At 40.5% G+C, this 19,397-nt stretch overlaps 1 protein-coding gene across 14 annotated transcripts in view; it reads right to left on the bottom strand.

Moving 5' to 3' along the window:
• Positions 1 to 19,397, bottom strand: part of ATF7IP (activating transcription factor 7 interacting protein) — a 147,905-nt gene that overhangs the window by 48,125 nt on the left and 80,383 nt on the right. For all 14 annotated transcript variants that reach the window (XM_078376099.1, XM_020787893.3, XM_078376096.1 and 11 more), the window contains 5 exons: positions 17,586 to 17,651; positions 16,687 to 16,760; positions 16,314 to 16,402; positions 1,830 to 2,480; positions 1,055 to 1,137 (listed from right to left, as the gene is read on the bottom strand). In XM_078376099.1, the coding sequence (XP_078232225.1) occupies positions 1,055 to 1,137; positions 1,830 to 2,480; positions 16,314 to 16,402; positions 16,687 to 16,760; positions 17,586 to 17,651 (963 nt within the window). The remainder of the gene's footprint in view (positions 1 to 1,054; positions 1,138 to 1,829; positions 2,481 to 16,313; positions 16,403 to 16,686; positions 16,761 to 17,585; positions 17,652 to 19,397) is intronic.

Here is a 19,397-nt window from a genome sequence, read left to right as displayed (position 1 = left end):
AGAAAATCATGTCTGGATTCACAGTAATATTTGCAAATGTGCTGGTAGGGTAGAAATCCAGAAAACAAAGTTCCATTGCTACTTCAACAGCTGAGGCTGAGTTTGCTGCTTTGTCAGAGTTGTGCTCAGAAATAATTTGGTATAGACAAATGATCAAAGATTTAAGGGTTAAAGTATGTAATGCAATAAAAGTGTTTGAGGATAACACAAGTTGCATCCACATGGCACTGACAGAAAAGATGAAAAACAGAAGTAAACATGTAGACATCAAATACCATAATGTCAGAGAAACAATAAACAAAAAACTGATAGTTACAGTACTGTGAATCAGAGAGAAACATTGCTGACATTATGACAAAACCCTTAAGTGCACAAAGACATATAGAGATAACCAAGGAAATGGGTATGAGTTTTGCTCAGGTGTAAATTAGGGGTGTCAGAGTATAAAATGTCCTAATGAGCTGCCATGATGTTCAGGCATGTCAAAATGCTGAGTCACTGTGACTCAGGAGGGCTGGCTCAAAGATGATGCAACATCTGTGCTGATTGGACACAGCCAGATGCATAAGCGTATATATGTGGACTGTGCAGAGAATATATATTCCTGCTATTCTGATGAATTCCTGGTGTCGCTCTGTATACTTGTAAATATCCTATAAATACACGCCTGGGAGTGGAAGACGCTTATCGTGTCTGTGTGAGGCATTTTGCCACAAGGACCTTGAAGTTACTCTGCAAAAAAAAAAAAAAAAACTTCTGCGTGTTCATGCATTAACACACTCCACCTCAAGAAAGGCTGGTAACAACTATGCAATGTCACTGCTAGCTCTGGCTTCAACAAGTCTTTCAAAATCTGTGTCACATAGTAAATAATCCTACACCATAAGGAACATTCATTTCCAATTAACACTTCAAAATAAACATTAAATCAAGAATACAACATAAATGTAACACATAATATCACAGTTTATTTACTGAATGGGAAAAATTGTTTTCTAGATGAGATTTATACTTTAGTGTATAACACTGTGTATCTGTACAAACACCGATTTACCTGTGAAGCAACCTCTGATGTTTTCTTGTTTGCTGGATTATCTGTTGTTGTTGGAGTTGGTAGCAACCTGGACATCTGATTCTCTGAGGGGATCAAGAAACAACCTTACCACATTGTTTAACTAAACAATGAATTTTAACTACATGGGTAATTTTAACAGAAATTGGCACCAGATTTTTTTTAGCGTAATGTCAATATTTTACTATAATACAGTAGAACCCCCATATCAGCAAGACCAGTATCCCCTAAGTCACTTATCCAGTCTGAAAATATTAAAAGAAAAATCCTCCAAAATATATTTTAATGATAAAGTTACCAGAACTGGCCATAGGAAGGAGCCAGAGACCATGCTATGTATAGCATTCTTTTTTATTATAGTACTCAGTATAATCTGAGTATTCCAGGAAGTGCCCAGGGGGAGGGCTTGGCACCAATACCCCACAGATATGAGAATCCTACCGTATTTGAACTAGCCACAGCAAAGCAATTCCAAATCATGTATTTGAACAAAGTTCTAGTATGAATTACTCACATTTACATATCCTTGAAATCGGTGACCAAAATTCTATTGCAAAAACCTAGATGCATAAGGGCAATCACACAACTAGTTTTCCTGATTTGCCATCATGTTTCTGGTTACATAACTGATTATGCAACCAGGTACAAATGGCCAGTCAGCAGAATAGCTACCACTACTGCATTATTCCGCTTAAGTGCCAATGTAAGGCAAAAGGAAATAACTACAGGTAAAAAGCAGTAGATGTGTAAAACTTACCAACTCTAGGTGTTGCTACAATGCTTGTTTCAGAAGGAGCTGGACTGCTGAAGGAGGACAAAGGGATCTTCATCTGTATGGCGCTCCTATTGGCGGGAGGAGTATATACTCCTGAAGTAGTCACAGTAGCTAAAGTAGTCCTTGCAGCTTGTGCAACAGGGTGTGCTGTTGAAACAGCCTGCACTGCTAGAGTTGTCCCTATTGAGCAGCCAACACTGGCTGGAGAGTTCCTTTGAATGCTAGAACTAGGTAGAGAAGTATTATTGTTTGGTTTTGCTGAATTAGCTGGTGACAGAGCCAGTGGGGTTTTGGTCAGGTTACCAACACTAGATTGGCTTTGTACAGGAATAAATTCAACGCTGCCAGATTGCTGGTTAGTAACTAAGGTACCAGTATGGCCTTGCAGGAGCTGAGGCTGGGAGGACATTGCAACAGGTACGTGCAATATTACTGGCAAAGACTGCAGTGAAACAGACATTGGCTGTGTGTTGCCACCAGGCACTTGGCCAGGGCCAACAACGGTCGCGGTGTTAGCTGCAGGAATAACGGATGTTGTCAAGGATGCAGAAGTCAATGGTGCAGAGGTGACTGGTGTCTGTGGTTTGGAATGTCCACTGTTTGGTGTCTGAGTAGTAGTAACAGTAGCAGATACTGCAAAAAAATGAAAGAGAATGGTTTCAAAATTCTGTACTAAATGAACTATTCCCATTAAGTAGTATAAAAATGAGACAACACAGCATTAAATGATTATTTTGTCACAATAATGGATATATTTACTGACACAAAAACATTTATTTCCAAAATACAATGTGTCAAACCTGAATCAGGATATAGTTTTTGTTCTATCTCAATGCTGCTTCTGGAAAGCAGACGCACAAACATAATGTGAAAATTTGGCATAGGAAGCAGAAGCTATTTTAACACATGACACAAACCACAGTAGATAAACAGCTTGTTGTTATGTGCCATCAAGTTGCATCTAACCCATGGCAACTCTATGAATGAGAACTTCAATATGCCTTGTCCTCAACAGCCTTGCTCACTTCCTGTAAGTGCAAGTCTATAGCTTCTTTTACGGAGTTAATCCATCTTGTATTTGGTGTTCCTTTTTTCCTGCTGCCTTCAGCCTTTCCCAGCGTTATTATCTATTCCAGAGAAACTGCGTATTTCTTGACTTCTCATGATGTGCGTAAGGTTATGTTAGGACAGCCTCAGTTTTGTCATTTTTGCCTCCAGAGGTAGTTCAGACTCAATTTGCTACGTGACCCACCTGTTCAACTCTCTGGCAGTTCAGGGTAACATACAAAGCTCTCTTCCAGCATGATATTTCAAATGAAGAATTTTTTTTCCTTTACAGTTTCTTTACTATACAGCTTCCACATCCCTACACAGTGATCAGGAACTGAACAGTACAGATGATCATAGTGTTGGTCTCCACTGACACATCCTTTCTCTTGATAATTTTTTTTTCCTAATTCCTTCATTGTTGCCCTTCCAGGTCACAGTTCTTCTGATTTCTTGGCTGAAGTCTCCATTTGGATTGATGACTGAACCAAGGTATACAAAATAATTTCATTATTTCAATTTCTTCATTGCCAATATCAGAGTTGTGTAATTCTTCTGTAGTTATGCTTTAGGTTTTCTTGCTATTCAACTGCAGTACTTTCTTCTTTCCCTTTGTATCAGAGGTTCTTTAAAGTCATTGCTGCTTTTTGCCAGTAAATTGGTGTCATCTGAATAGCTTAAATTATTGATGTTTCCTCCATCAATGTTCACTCCTCCCTCTTTTGAATCTAATCTGGCTTTTTGTATGATGTCCTGCATACATATGGAAGAGATAAATGCACCACTGTCTGACACTTTTGCCTATAGGAAACCGTTCTGTCTCTCCATATTCTTGTCCATAATACAGGTTACTTATCAGGACAATCAAGTGCTGAGGCACACCAATTTTGTTCAGAACAACTCATAGTTTCTCATGATCCACACAGTCAAAGGCTTTGCTTGGCATCGACTGATCTTCTGAAATTATCTGCTGTGCTCCAGTAGCCAGTGGATATTTGCCATAAGACCTTGAGTGCCTCTTCCTTTTCGGAATCTAGCTTGAGCATCAGACATTTCTTCCTTCATAAAAGGTAAAAGCATTTGTTGCAACACCTTAAGCATCACTTTGCTTGCATGGGAAATTAGAGCAAAAGTCCTATAGTTACTGCACTTCTTGGCATCTCCTCTCTTGGGGACTGGAATATATATTGATCTTTTCCAGTTTGTGGCCCGTTGTTTTATTTTCCATATTTGTTGGCACATTCTTATTACAATTTTGGCAGTTCACTGTGGCTTGAAATAGTTCTATTGGTATCTCTTCAACCCTGGTGATTTCTTTCTTCCCAGTGCTTTCAGAGCACCTTCCACTTCATTTCTACAACTGCATGTTCTTTATCACAGGATTCCTCTTCAAAGAAGCCTGCCATCCCTTTATCTCTTCCATACATGTCTATCATATAATGTTTCCACCTTCTCTTTATTTTCTCCTGGTCCAATAACAAGCTTATCTCTTGGTCATTTAGCATTCCTAATCTAGATTTAAATTTCCCTTTTGATTTTTTTCCTGATCTTCTAGAAGATATCTCGTTTTTCCCTTTTGCTGTTCTCCTCTATTTCTTTGCACTAGTTATTATAATAGATGAACTGAACACATACAGAAAGATTTCTTCATTCTAGGTCAGGAATGGGAAAAACCCTTAGTCCAGTGTGTGATACACTCTCTTCTTTGTGAGTCAGGAACTAAACAGTAGGTCAGTTCTAATGAGAGGAGACTATCTGCTGTTTTGAAAAATACAGATTTTTCTGCTGCAATAAGTGAGTGGGAGCACACCTTGCCAAAGAGAGGAGAAATATTTTGAGGGGTCCAGGAGCAGCAATTATCATTTTTAAACTCTAAACATAAGGGCCAGAGTCACAAAAAGAGGTTTGGGGGCCGCATGATTCTCACCTGTTGATACTTAAAAATGGTGCCAGGCAAGAAACATTCAAAGTATAGCTATTATGGTGTGTTGCATGTACTATTCATCTATTACTTAAAGAATAGTGGAGTGTGTGGTTTTACATATACTCCACAATTTTAACACTGCCAGATTACTTACTACCTAATTGTAACAAATAACAATAAATAACTTTAACTTCTCCCAAAACATCATTGGCTGTTCACGCCTCTCTTTGGAAGAATTGTATAAGAACAGATGTAAGAGGAAGATATCTAACATACTGAAAGACTCCTCTCAGCTCTTTAAACTATTACCATCAGGAAGGAGATTCAGGGTATTGAAAGCAAGGACAAGCAGATTCAAGAACAGTTTTTACCCAAGTGCAATATTGAGTTTAAATGCGGGGCCATAGGTTTTTGGTGGAATTTTAATTGCTGAGAGAAAACGGGGTATCTATATTTGGATGGTGAAAGTTGTGTATATTTTAACTTTTTTTTGTAGTGTTGTCCAGTTTTACCTTGGGGAAGAGCACCACATTTCGTTGCACCCACTTGTGAGCGCAATGACAAATAAATTTCTTATGTCTTATGTCTTACATGCACTGTATATAATTTCTGACAGCACATTAATTTTTCTGAGCATAGGTTCTACAGACCTATTGAGAATCTACTTTACTGACTTTTATTACATGGAGGTAGCATACAGTTTAGTACAGTGGTCGGGGAACAAGAGTAAATTGCCTCAAATGGGGTAAAAGTGAAAATCCTGGGGGTAATTAACAGAGCACTACCCCCCATCCCCCACCCTGCAGCCAAACCTCAAATTGTAAGCCACCTCTCCCTGTTACTTCCTTGGTTGTGGCAGTAAATCCGTTCTTGTAAATCCGTTCTTTCAGAGATCGGACATAAGCCTGCTTGATTGGTTACAGGTGTAGAAGACCCCCGGGCAGTCAATCAATCCGGGGCTTGTGAATGACTGCTTCCACAGGAGATGACTGCAAGCAAGCAGGAGGAGGGAAAGGCTCCAGTTAACGTGGGAAGGAAGGTGTGAGAGACTGATGGCTTCATCAAGCTTGTTTAAATGTATGTAGAAAATGGATGGATGGAGGGTGTGTGTGTGTATGAGAGAGAGAGAGATTGACTCAAAACTATGAAAAAAGGAACAGGCAAGTAAAACAGAAGACTTGAATTAAGGCAGGGAAAAAAAGTGGCTTCATTGAGCTGGTTTAAATTAATGAGCAGAAATGGACATACTGAACTGAAGTGACTAATTGTTGAAAATTGAGGAAGGATTTGTGTGTGTGTATGTGTGTGTGTGTGTGTGTGTGAGTGAGAGAGAGAGAGAGAGAGAGACTATGAAAAAAAGAACAGGCAAGCAAAACAGAAGGCTTGAATTAAGGCGGGGAAAAGGGTGGCTTTTTAAGATGCTGTCTAGGTTTGTCATCGCTTTCTTCTCAAGAAGCAGGCGTCTTTTAATTTTGTGGCTGCTGTCACCATCTGCAGTGATCATTGAGCCCAAGAAAGTAAAATTTGTCACTGCCTCCATATCTTCCCCCTTTCTTTGTCAGGAGGTGATGGGACCAGTGGCCATGATCTTAGTGTTTTTTTTATGTTGAGCTTCCTATCATTTTTTGCACTCCCCTCTTTCAACCTCATTAAGAGGTTCTTTAATTCCTCATCACTTTCTGCCATGCTTTTGCATAGTCAATGAAACAGAAGTACAGTAGACGTTTTTCTGGAACTCTCTGGCTTTCTCCAGAATCCAGTGCATTTTAGCAATTTGGTCTCTAGTTCCTCTGCCCCTTCGAAATCCAGCTTGCACTTCTGGGAGTTCTCGGTCCACATACTGCTGAAGCATAACCTTGCTAGCATGTGAAATGAGTGCAATTGTACAATAGATGAAGCATTCTTTAGCACTGCCCTTCTTTGGGATTGGGATATGGACTGATCTTTTCCAATCCTCTGGCCACTGCTGAGTTTTCCATTGATGATGATAAAAAAATAGTGCACTGGTCCTTTGATATTGGGTGGTGGCACCAGGGTGGGTGACATGACCTTTGGTTTGTTCCTTTTTGCACACCACACACAGAATGATTAAAGTTGTAGGAAAAGCACCCCCCAACTCTGCCTTGGCTGTCTCTAGCAAGCACATCAATTGCTAGCACCACTCTGACAGCCATTGATGATGGTGAAATCCTCTGTGAGTTAGCAAAAATGTAATGCAACTTGCTAGGCATGTTGGACACCTTACTACTCCCTATACCACCCCATGGCTGGTGCGCAATGTGTTCCAGCAAAAATAGTGCACATCTTTATTAAATTGGGTGCATCCTGCTAGTTCGGTAGATAGCCTGGCAGCCATTGATACTGCTGATATATCCTGCTAGTTTGGTACACAGCCTGTGTAGATTCAATACGATTTTGAATTCAAATAATGTATGATTTCCTTCCTTTCAAATCAAGGGGGTAATGTCGGCGTAGACCATGTTGCAGCATGGCAGATGTGAGGTATCTCAATTCCATGCTGCGAAGTAGTAGATGTTGACAACGCTCTAGTGGAATGTACAGTTAAATGATAAGGAGGTGGTTTGCCTGACAATTCATATGCCGAAGAGATGGTCTGGACAATCCATCTTGAAATGGATTGTGAGGAGACCAGTGCTCCTTTGTGAGGACCATGGAAACACAGGAAAAATCTGTTAGTTTTTCTGAAAGCCTTGGTCCTGTCAATGTAGAAGGCAAGAGAGCATCTTATGTCTGACAGATGGAGCATGCGCTCTAGAGGAGTTGATGGTTATGGAAAAAATGATGGTAAGATAATTGGTTGATTTAGGTGAAAATCTGATAAAATCTAGTACAATGTGATCTTATCTGGATGGAATTGGATGAAGGGTGGATCAGAGCAGAGGGAAGCAAGTTCACTGGCTCTTTTAGCAGATGTTATTGCCACTAGGAAGGATGTCTTTAGAGAAAGTAATTTAACATCTGAAGAAGCCATCGGTTCAAAGGGTGGGCACATAAGAGCATTGAGGACAAGCGGTAATGACCATTCAGGGATGATATGTTGGCGTGGTGGACGAATGTTATTGAGTCCTTTGAGAAACTTTTTTATCATTGGGTGAGACAGAAGTTTAGCTGATTTAGAGTTAGCTCGTTGATGGGCAACAATGGCGGAAATATAGACTTTTAAAGTAGAATAGGAGAGTCCAAAATCAAACAGATGAAGTAGAAAGGTAAGTAGTGTCTCCAGAAATACAGGTATTATAGGCAGGTTATTTGATTCAGTAAAGGTAAGGAATACTTTCCATTTGTTCTTGTACAGGAGTTGGGTCGACTGCTTTCGAGCTCGATAGAGAATATGCTTCAAGATGGGAGTATCCTCCAAGCTGTCAGATTCTGTGATGGAGTATCTGGATGGTAGACCACCCCACCATCCTGTGTCAAAAGATTGGGAAGTAGAGGGAGTCGGAATGAGTCCGTCGACATTGACATTGACCTGAGGTGAGTGAACCATGGCTGGCTTGGCCACAAAGGAGCTAAGAGGATCATGTTCGACTGGAAGCGTCAAATTTGGATGATTATCCTTTGAATGAGTGTCATTGGTGGGAAGAGGTGGAGCATTCCCTTTTCCCAATCTGTCATGAATACGTCCCCAATGGAGTTCTTGTCTGCTCCAGCTCGAGAACAATAGACTCGGCACTTGGTGTTCATCCTCAATGCAAACATATCAACGGTTGGTGTTCCCCATCGACGGCAAAGGTGATAGAAGATGGAATCATTCAGTGACCACTCGTGCATTCTCAATGTCAGACGACTAAGGTGATCTGTGATGTACTTCTTGTCTGTGGAAATGTGTACTGCTATCAGGAAGATGTGATGTTGGTAACACCATTCCCATAGCTCAATAGCGAGGTAGAGGAGGGATAAAGAGTGAATATAAAGTTGTGGTATTGTCCGTGGCGAGCTGTACTACTCGACCCCTGAGGACTGGTTGGAAAGCACGGAAGGCTTTGATAATAGCTAGAAGCTCGACATGATTGATATGGAGCATTCTTTCTTGATTTGTCCACAGGCCATGAATGTTGTGTTGAAGGCAATGTGCTCCCCATCCAGACAGGCTGGCATCGGTGGTAACTTGCACTGTCTGCTGGAAGAGTTGAAATGGTTGTCCTACGAGTAGATTTGATAGCAAAGTCCACCAGGTGAGTTGTTGGGATAATTCTGGTGTTACTGTGAATCACATAGATGGGTGGTCTGTCATCGGTTGAATAGTGACAGGTACTGTGACTGGAGAGACTGCATTTTGAGTCAGCCATGCTGAATCAACAAGGTTGCAGATGCCATGAGCCTGAGGCGGTGTTGGATGGTAGCCGTTCTTCAATGTCCAATTGGACTGATTTAGCTTGTCTTAAAATCAATTGTGATTAAGAAGTGAAATCTTCAGAACGAGATGGGGGGTGATTTTCGTTGCTATCAGAAGTCGGTGTGGGGAAGTTGGAAGGGGATTCTTGTGAGGATTCCCAGTCTAATTCCTGGACAGAAGACGAAGAAGTGGATGGTGATAGGTCCCTGTATCTTGATAGAGAGGTCCTGGTAGATGGAGGCTGAGGCTGAAATGAAGAGCGGGAAAGGCATCTATCTGGTTCGGGTATGGGATGGGGATCTGTATATGTAGTGGCAACTTGGATGGATGGTTGATGTTTGGAAGACTGTTCAGATCACTTGGACTGAGATGGTTGAGATGTCGGGATCGAATGCTTAAGGTTAGATTTGGTTGGGGGAGGCGGAGCTTGACTGCAACGAAGCCAGCAGCTCCCGGCAACAGCTCCCGGGAAAAGTTGGAACCGCCTGGTCTGTTGTCCCTCTAGAAAAGAGGGACCGAAGGGGAGGCCAGGAGAGGTCACCCCGAAGCAGATGGTGAGCCCAGAAGGCAGAAGATTTGGCAGCAACCGGGTCGTTCTTCCCTCTGAAAATTCACCCAAGCACAGACCGGAGACGGAAGGCCATCTTATGGCAGAAAGCTGCATGAAACTCCACCACCAAATTTCTGAGGAAGGAGAACAGAAATGCAGCCGAAAATACACAACAGCAAAGTAAGGCTTTGATTTATGAATAACCTCATTAAGATGTAAAAGAAACTAAAGGGAAAATACCTGACTGAAAGGAGAAAGAGGAAGCAGCGAGCCGTGCCTGCTAGCTTGTTTTTTTTTTCAAAGCGAACTGACTGATTAACAGCAAGTTTATAATTAGCAAGCTGGCTCAAGGTCATTGAGATATACATTTAGATGGAAAAAAATTGTGTTTCTGGAAAAAAATCCCAGAGGAAATACTACTCAACAGGGACTGAAATCTTGTCAATGCTGTGTAATCTGGATTTTCCTCACTAGTTTGAGTGGTACTTTGAAAATAAAATCTTGTCTTTGGAGCAGGAGGTATAAGCTTTTGGGAATAAAAAACAGGCAATGAATCATCAGTGTGGCAACATAGATTGAAGAGTGGGAGAAGCCACTCAAATGGGACTTTGATAACAGAAGTGACTTGGGTTTTGGAAAGAAGAATAAATCCCTGGGAGCAACGGACAGTAAATTATCAGCTCATCAGAGAGAGGAACTTAACAGAATAGATGGAGGACCTACGAAAATCAGGTCTGAAGTTATTAAAGGACTATGACGGTTTTTCCTTTTTAGGAGAGACTGGCTCCCTGTTTGATGCTTACTTTGGACTCTCTTTTGGCTGGACTGTGTGGATTCAGAGAATATTGCTATAATATCTGGGCAAGGAGGGGGAGGAAATACCTACGGGAGGCTTTTGATGATGGGTGTGGTTTGTTGGTAAAATAGTGGAATCAAAAAATATTATTTATACAAACCATATGTATTGGAAAGATGGAAATGACCTTCGAAAATGTTAAATATCAATGGTTGGGAATGTTGCCAGACAAAGAATGGCTGGTTACTATGCAAATGACAATAATAACAGGATTTCAGCAGGTAAATTAGCACCTCAACCAGGTAGAAGACCTGATGAAAGGGAAACCATCAGAGGTTAAACAACAACTGAATGAAACTATAGTAACTCTAGTACAGTTTTTATTAAGAGAGATGCCAGGTAAGATAGATAGATGAGATTAAGAGTTACCATGTGATCTACCCAGCTATAATAGTTAGAAAAGGTGATGTTAAAAATCAGACTACTGTCCTGGATTTAATTTTATCTCCCCAAAACTGGAAGAAAATAGAGGCACAGAAACGAGAGAAGGGTACTGAGAAAATATGGGAAGTGCTAGAAATGGATATCTTTCCAAATAGGCTGAATGTACGTCCAAGACAGAAGGAAAATGAAAGAGGGGATGTATTTTATAATTGGTCTCGATTTCTTGATAGAGTTGGAATAACTTAGATTTAAATTAAAATATGAATATAAGCTGATATTTAGAGGATAACCAAATAGTATAGAGATATAAAAAAAGAATACAAAGTTGTTTTTTGCATTGAAAAATAGATAGATCAGAGGCATGTATACCTAATAGGAATAGAGTGGATGATTGTATATTCTGTGTTCTCCTATCCTCAAAACCCCTTTTCCCATCCCTTACACTTCCTTTTACCTTTTGTATTCCCTACCCTATTCCTAGTAGTTTAAAAATAAAAAATTAAAAAAAAAATAAAAAGGGTAGATTTGATTGGGACCTGAGATGTAGTGTAAGTTAGTAATAACTGCTGCGATCGATGCCAGCGTGGCAGTGGAGAAGGAGATGGTGATGGTCTGGACGTCTAGGTGCCCAGAGTAGATGTTTCCTAAATGGGCGGGGAATAAATAAATAAGGAAGGAAGGAAATAAATAAACAAATAAAGGTCGCTATGGAAGTATGTATCTGACCCTTTTCAGCTCATCATAATACAGATAGTCCTGGGATTCTTCCAGTAGGTAAGGATCATAGTATTGATGTCTCTCCCTCCTTTTATCACAGTGATAATATCATGGAGACTGGGGGTAGTGGTAATATTCCTGATGTACTTCCGAGGTGATCGCCTGACAGCTGTTTTTCAATTGCCTGCCCTGATGAAGGGCTAGAATGGGCCGAGGCCTGGCTGGATGGAACATCAGCCACAGAAAGGCCAGTATGAGGTGATAGGCTACCAGTCAATGCTGGAGCCTGTGCAGAAGGTAACTGTGGCTCTTCCCTTTCCGATGTGGAGCCTGGAGCATCTCTTGAAGACTCCTCCATAATAGGCGATGGTAAAGTCGGTTGGGGAGGGTCAATGTGCACAGATTTGACCAATATATTTTTTTAAGAGTTTGATTTATCTTTTTTCTTTTTAGGTAATTCCTGGGCTTGAGCCAAAGAGTTCGATATTGACGTCGATTTTGGTTTCTACATTGACTTGGACTTATCAGACTTCTCCTTAGATCATGGAGAAACAGTCACAGAGCTGGGAGCAGGCTGAAATTGAGCTTGCCGCTCTACCAGTGGATCTGGAGATCTTGTGGACTCCATCCAAGCCACGGTGGGATTAAGGGAGTTCTCCCACAGGTAAAAACAAAGAATCTGGAGCCTGAGTTTAAGGGCTGGCTTCGTCAATTTTTTGAAGGCCACACAAGAGTGGGTAGGATGTTGTTCCCCCAGACAAAATAGGCAGTGATTGTGGCCGTCTGTCAGCAGTATCTTATTAGAGCAAGCAACGCACCGCTTAAATGGCCCTGGTGAGGCCATAAAGAGCGGGAAAGTAGAGGGGAAAAATGGCTGAGAGCGGGGAAGCAAAAATGCGGCTAGAGGAAAATTGAGAAAAACTCATGGGGGAACACCGAATCACTAATTAGAAATAAAGGTAGATGTAAGGTGTTAATTAATTGATTTCAATGCAATAGAATCTCAAGGCAATAACTAATGCTCAATTCTTCCAGAGGACATCTGAACGACATGGCAGAAAAAAGGAACTGAGGAGAAACTAAGGTGGGTGGAGCATTGCTCCACGGGGGAACATCCCACTAATCATGTATCTTTAAGCTCAAGAATCTTCTGAGACGTTCAACGCAGGTGCAGAACAACCTATATGTGTGCACTCACAGAGACCACAAAGAAGAACGATTTGGAGCATTAGATTGTTGGTCAATATTTCTCTAAAATAAAAGGGGAATGGTGTAAATGAGTAAGAATATGAATAAGATATGGCACACAGTGCTGATGGAAAAAATGACTAATAAAATTAGATGATATAGAGAAGAAATCTAAGGCACAGTCAATTCACCAAAAGCTGGAAGCCTTTATTAAAATATGCCAATAAAATAAATGTAGAGACACGTGGTTCAGAAAACAATTCGGAGCATTAGATTGTTGGTCGATATTTTTCTAAGATTAAAAATGGGAATGGTGTAAATGTGACCTTGTGAAATGTGGGAATAGCAGGTGGTCAACAGTTAAATGTAATAAGTAAGATGATAGATTATTATGTTAAACCTTATATGTATTACTTGTAACATGATGGATTGTCATGATTTATATAAAAATTTAGAAATAAAAAAGAGAGCAAGAAAACAGGCAAAGAGAAATGCTGTTCCAAATTGAGATGAAGAAATTGGAAATAGCTGCCCATTATTATTATTATTATTATTATTATTATTATTATTATTATTATTATTATTATTATTATTATTACTACTACTACTACTACTACTACTACTACTACTACTACTACTACTATCATCATCATCATCATCATCATCATCATCATCATCATCCAGTGTGGCAAATCCCTCAAATATCGATCTAACGAAATTTCCCCAATATCGGAAAGGAGATTGTCCTGAATCTTTCCCAATTCCCTTTGAGAGAGATTATTGGGACTTCAGGGTTAAAGATAATGAGAGAATGATAATTTTAAGACCACATATAGGGGGAGTTTTATCTGAGATCTATTCACAGATGCCTCTTGAACAAGCTAGAGATTTTGAGGCTTACTGAAAGATGGTGTATTCCCAATGTGGGATTAATTCAGAGCATCTCAGGAGAAAATTTCAATCTATTCAAAGAAACCTGAGAAGTCTTTTGCTCAACCTGGAGCACATTTAACTCAGTATCTTAATAAGTTGCTAGAACAGGAACGGGTCACTTCCTTAGACCAGATGAGAAATATGTTTGGATTAGAACAATTTTACAGTGGTGCCTCACTTTACGATTGCCCCGCATTACGATGAAAACGCATTATGATGATCTTTTTGCGATCTATGGCAGGTCTGTGGAATTTCCCATGTGACATCGTCTCCTTATCACCCCCAAACAAACGGGTTAGTGGAAAAATTTAAGGGAACTTTAATGAGGATGAAAAGTGCATATGTGGCAGAGAACCCAAATGATTGGAATAATAAATTACAACCACTGCTATATGCTTATCGAGATATCCCGAGACAGCACAGGTTTTAGTCCTTTTGAACTTTTGTTTTGTCATTGTCACATGCCCGCCTGTCCCTTGGGTTGTTTTACCAATCAAAGGGCACAAGCTACATGTTGTGTTGCTGCCACCAGCTGATTACATCAACATTATTAATTATTAATCACAGAGGTCCAGGTAATGTATCATTTTAAGAAGAACCAAATAGAAGTTGTTACAGGTGATCAATGTTGTTAACTCTTAACAAATCATCCTACATCATCCACTCTCAACTGCCAACCCTCTCTCTCCACTCTAAATTCTAAATTCCCCAGTCCTCCAATCTTTAATCTTCTCTGTGGAGACTCTTAGATCTCATGACTCCGCCTCTCCGGCACTCTCACTGGCTCATGCAGATAGCACATTAATATTCATGACCTGGGCAGACACCACAGTTGTAAAGTAAGAGGGCCTTTAGATTTGTTACAACAGAACTGAGAAGTTTATAAACAAAGGGACCCTGAGTCAACTGTAGAATACATGGATAATTTAATGAACACTTTACAAAGATCAGAAAAGATGGTACGACAAAAAAGCCCGAGAAAGAACATACGGCCCTGGAGAAGTAGTAATAATGTTGAGACCCATAAAAGGAAATAAGTTGTAGTTAGCGTGAATCGGACCGTACTCAGTGGTCTCCAAAATGAATGATGTCAATTATATTCTCTAAAGGGAAGATGCAGGCCGTAAAGTACTCCATGTCAACATGTTAAAACCCCATCATAGGAAAGAAAACTGGGTTCTATATAGTGTCAAGGAAGACGCAGAAAGGTACACCCTCCTAAAACAAACTAATTAAGGGGGGAGGGATGCAGCGTTTACTCCGGTGATGAATATTTATATTGAGATTTGCATGAACCAATAGGAGTTGGTTGGGGCACAGTTAAAGGGAGGAGAAGAAAAGGAGAGTCGAGGAAGAAGGTTGCTTAGTTAAGAGTTAATGACACTGATACGTGGCCCGGACCTCTGTCATTAACAGTGGATAAAGTTGATGTAATCAACTGATGGCAGCTGAAAGACATGTAGCTTGTATCTTTGCTTGGTGAAACAACAAAGGGAAAGGCGGGAACATGACAGTGCGGAAAGGGGAACTGGTTATATATTGTCATTTAGCAGATGTCTTGTCCAACAGGACCTTTTTCTTGAAGGTTTATACCTTATGTTGGACTCTTGAGGAAGGATTAGGAATCCCATTGTTGTAATCAGTTTTCCATTTACCTCATTCTATGTTTACAGATTGAAATGTGGCTTTTGGCCCTCAAACATTTTGACATCCACAGCACCACTTGCTCATTTCATGTGGCCCAGGATATCTGGCTTCCAACAGGTTGTTGGGAGATATTGGTTAGTCATTTTGGTGGTTAGTGCAACTTTGTTAGAAGGCTTTAATGACCAGCTTAAAAGAGGTAGCTGTCAATTTCATAAAAAGGGGACTTCTTTCCATCTCGGTTATCTGGGTGACTAATCATCAGTTATTAGTTCATCTTCTGGGAGCAAGATACTTGATAGAAAAGATACTTGAAAGAGTGGTTGGGGGTAAGGGCATAGTCCCCTAATCTTTATCTGTTCATTCATTGTGCTAGGAGCCAGTTTCATCGGAAACAGTTTTTGTTGGATGAAGAAGGTCCATGTGCAGTGAAATTGCCCTGGCCTAATAGGCTGCAGAACCATTCTGCTGTTCTGCCCAAGAAATTAGGTTTGCTGTCCCCATGCACTGTGCAACTCGGGCTGCAGAACACATCTACAGCTGGCATCTCAGTCAGGATAGCCTTTCATGCCCCGAGCCTTTAAAGGAGATAGTGCAGTAAAAGCGGAGCTAAAGATGATCCCCACATGTTCTGATTGTATACAGATATTTCTACAGCATACAGTCTTCAGAAGACTGCAACTCTTCATTTTCAAGTTCCAACGTTCAGTATCAAGCCTGGCATACTTGCTGCCACCACTGTATTTAACATAATAGTAGCATCTGTTACTACAGTTGCCATCTGAGAGAAATATTAAGATACTTCTTTTAAAACCTGTGTAAGAAAGTAAATTAAATACATATCTGAGATGGGGAAAAAGTTTTACCTGTATTCACAGGGGACTGAAAAGTAGCTGATGTGCTGTCTCCTACATTTCTCTTGGACTCCAACATCTGCCTCACTGTGCCAGCATTTCTATGAGACAAAGATTCATGTTAGTTATGCTAAACAGTGCAGTTTGGCAATGAACACTACAGGAGCTGAGAGACAAATATTTTAAAAATCTAAGTATTCATAATTTGATCACAAATTCCAGAGTGTCTCATTCACAACAATACTGGGTTCCTCACACTTAGTAGTAGTTAAGTCCTTAAGCAGGACTTAAATTCAATTGCTGAAAATTAAGAAACAAAAAGATTCCTAGCTCTAAGAATTCATATACTACAGAAATGAGTTACCAATTTATTTTGAAAGCTTACCGATATGCCACATTGTTGATACCACCTGTGTCACTCACTGCTTTTCCTGGAGAATGGGGTGTGCTTTGTAGATTCTACAAAGTGACAATAGTTAATGTGAGACCAATGTCTTAAAACTCATATTTCAAACATAATTCTATTCATCTGGCAGACTGCTCTACCTTCAGAAACTCCTACAGTAGTTTGTAAGTGGCTAATATACAATATCACTTCCCATCTTCCTTGTTGCCTGGTATTCAGATTATACATACAAGCACTGGTGTATCTACCTGTATCATCATAACAATCCTGCATGTTTTCACACCATAGGGAGTAAATCTGCAGGTGCAAAAAGTATTAAAGTAAGGTATCTGAATTTTCCTTCATACTTCAAAAAAGAAAAGAGGGAAAAAGACAATCAAGGGCTGTTCACTGAAATAAGTTTTCTGCTCTGGTCTGAGAGTCACATGACCAGACTAATAAATATTGGCAAGTCTCAACTATCACAAAAATGTACAGCACACCTGAAATCTACTTCATATCATGTTATGTATGCTTCAAATTAATAAGCAAACAAACTTTTGTAAGAATACATTTTGTGCAGTTTCCAAGCGATGACTCATTTTAAAGTGCCTTAATATTAATAGAAGGATTCTGACCTCCCTTTTCTATTTTCTGGAAAACATAGCAGATAAGATTGTCCAACTCTAAAATATAAGGAATAAAGGGTTTCCAACAGCTTTACCAAATTAACAAATCCCCTTCTCCACATAAATAATGCATAGCCATCTAGCAGTTTGCCTAGGAGTGCTTTTTATGCCAGAGAGATAATGTCAGATAAGTCCAAGATGGTCACCATAAAAATAATTATTTTGTGCCAAACAGTAAACCAGCAAAATAATTCAAAACTCAATCTTTACTTCTATTTTCTTCTTGGAATCTTCTCTGGCAGCTCCAAAACGTTTTGTCAATCTTGCAATTTTAGCCTGAAAGTAACATACAGAAGGCAAGGAAATCAACTACATTTGCAGTATGCATTGCACTAAGAAGCCAAAACAGCAAGATCTTTAAAAAGTAGAACAAAATTTAAAAAGTTGATTAAATTAAATATATCTTTTTATTGTTATTATGGAAAATGATTTATAGAACAAATAAAAAGAGATTACTTACCTGTAGCTCTGGTTCTTTGAGTGGTTATCTGTGAATTCACACTAATGGGTTAACCTGCGCCCGCACAGAGCAGCCTCGGAACTTTCTAGCTCAAGCACATGGTGCCGGGACCTTCCACACGCTGGCTACAAGTTTGCCCCCTGCACCAAGTGCCTCAGTTCCTTAGAACCATGTAGCACATGTGATGTGCAGTGGGGAGGAAGGGCAGGAAGTGTGAATCCACAGACGACCACTCGAAGAGCCAGAGTTACAGGTAAGTAACCTCTTTTTCTTCTTTATGGTCTCTGTGAATACACACTAATGGGTTACTAGCAAGCTCACTTACCCGGAGAAGGGACGTCACAAGAGCACTGAAGACATGACAGCACAACCCACCGCTACCTCAGTCTTGGCCCGGACGTCAAGGCGGTGGTGACAGGCAGTTGATGCTCCTCACCAAGGCAAAACAAGCAGCAGGAGTGCCCGTCAGAAAGGGGAATCTTGTTGGAACAGACCTCGCACCTCTTGAAGAGGCCTGGCGAGGCCACAGACTCAGAGCCAGTAAACACAACAGGCCAATTTTATTCTTTTAGAGCAAACTCATTGTGAAGAAGAATGGCTGACGGCCCAAACAAAGCCAGGAAGGTCCAACGTAGATTAACTAGGCAAAGGCCTGCTGTTGGTTTTTTTTAGAACACATGAAGTTCCTAACGAAGCTGCTGTAGCAGCAGTAAAAAAGGAACTAAGGCACTCGGTGCTTGGGGCAGAGCTATAGCCAGTGTGTGGGAGGTCCCAGCACCATGTGCTCGAGCTAAAAAGTTCCAAGGCTGCTCTGCGCGGGCGCAGATTGGCCCATTAGTGGGCATGCACAGAGACCAGGAAGAAGAACAGTATATTTTTAATTCATGTAACCATCTAAACATAGATGCTTTAAAAGATATTACGCAGTCCACTATTGATAAGAAACTGAAGCTTTCCTTATATGAAGATTGCCTCAAAAGAATGGAATGCTACTTACTCTTGATTCAGTAAAATCTTAGTAAACTTGAAATAGACAAGTTACTTACCTGTAACCATGGGTCTTCAAGTGGACCTCTGTGAATTCACACACTTGGGTTAAACAGCGCATGCACTGGTCTTCTCGGAGTCTTCTAGAGCTTTTCTCAAAAAGTAACAAAGTTTAGAGTTGCCCCTATCACACATGCTCCAGCCACCTCAGGCTTCAGTTCCATTTATCCGCCACAAGAGCCTGAGCTCAGTATATACATAACCAGTGATGGATAGTGGGGAGGCTGCGTGGGATGTGTGAATTCACAGAGGTCTACTTGAAGAACCATGGTTACAATTAAGTAACCTGTCTTTCTTCTTCGTGGCCTCTGTGAATGCACGCACTTGGGTGACTGACAAGCTCACTTACCGGAAGGAGGGCCGTCACTGTAGAACAGATGTTAAAACAGACCTGCCAAAACTTGTCTCCTTTTTAGCATGAAGGTCAAATCTAGTGTGTCATGAACGTGGACACAGTAGACCAAATGGCCGCCCTGCAGATGTCAGGAATGTCCACACCACGCAGCAAAGCAGTA

Source organism: Pogona vitticeps, chromosome 5 (genome assembly GCF_051106095.1).
Source record: "Pogona vitticeps strain Pit_001003342236 chromosome 5, PviZW2.1, whole genome shotgun sequence".
Taxonomy (NCBI): domain Eukaryota; kingdom Metazoa; phylum Chordata; class Lepidosauria; order Squamata; family Agamidae; genus Pogona; species Pogona vitticeps.
This window is presented reverse-complemented; position numbering and strand designations above follow the sequence as displayed.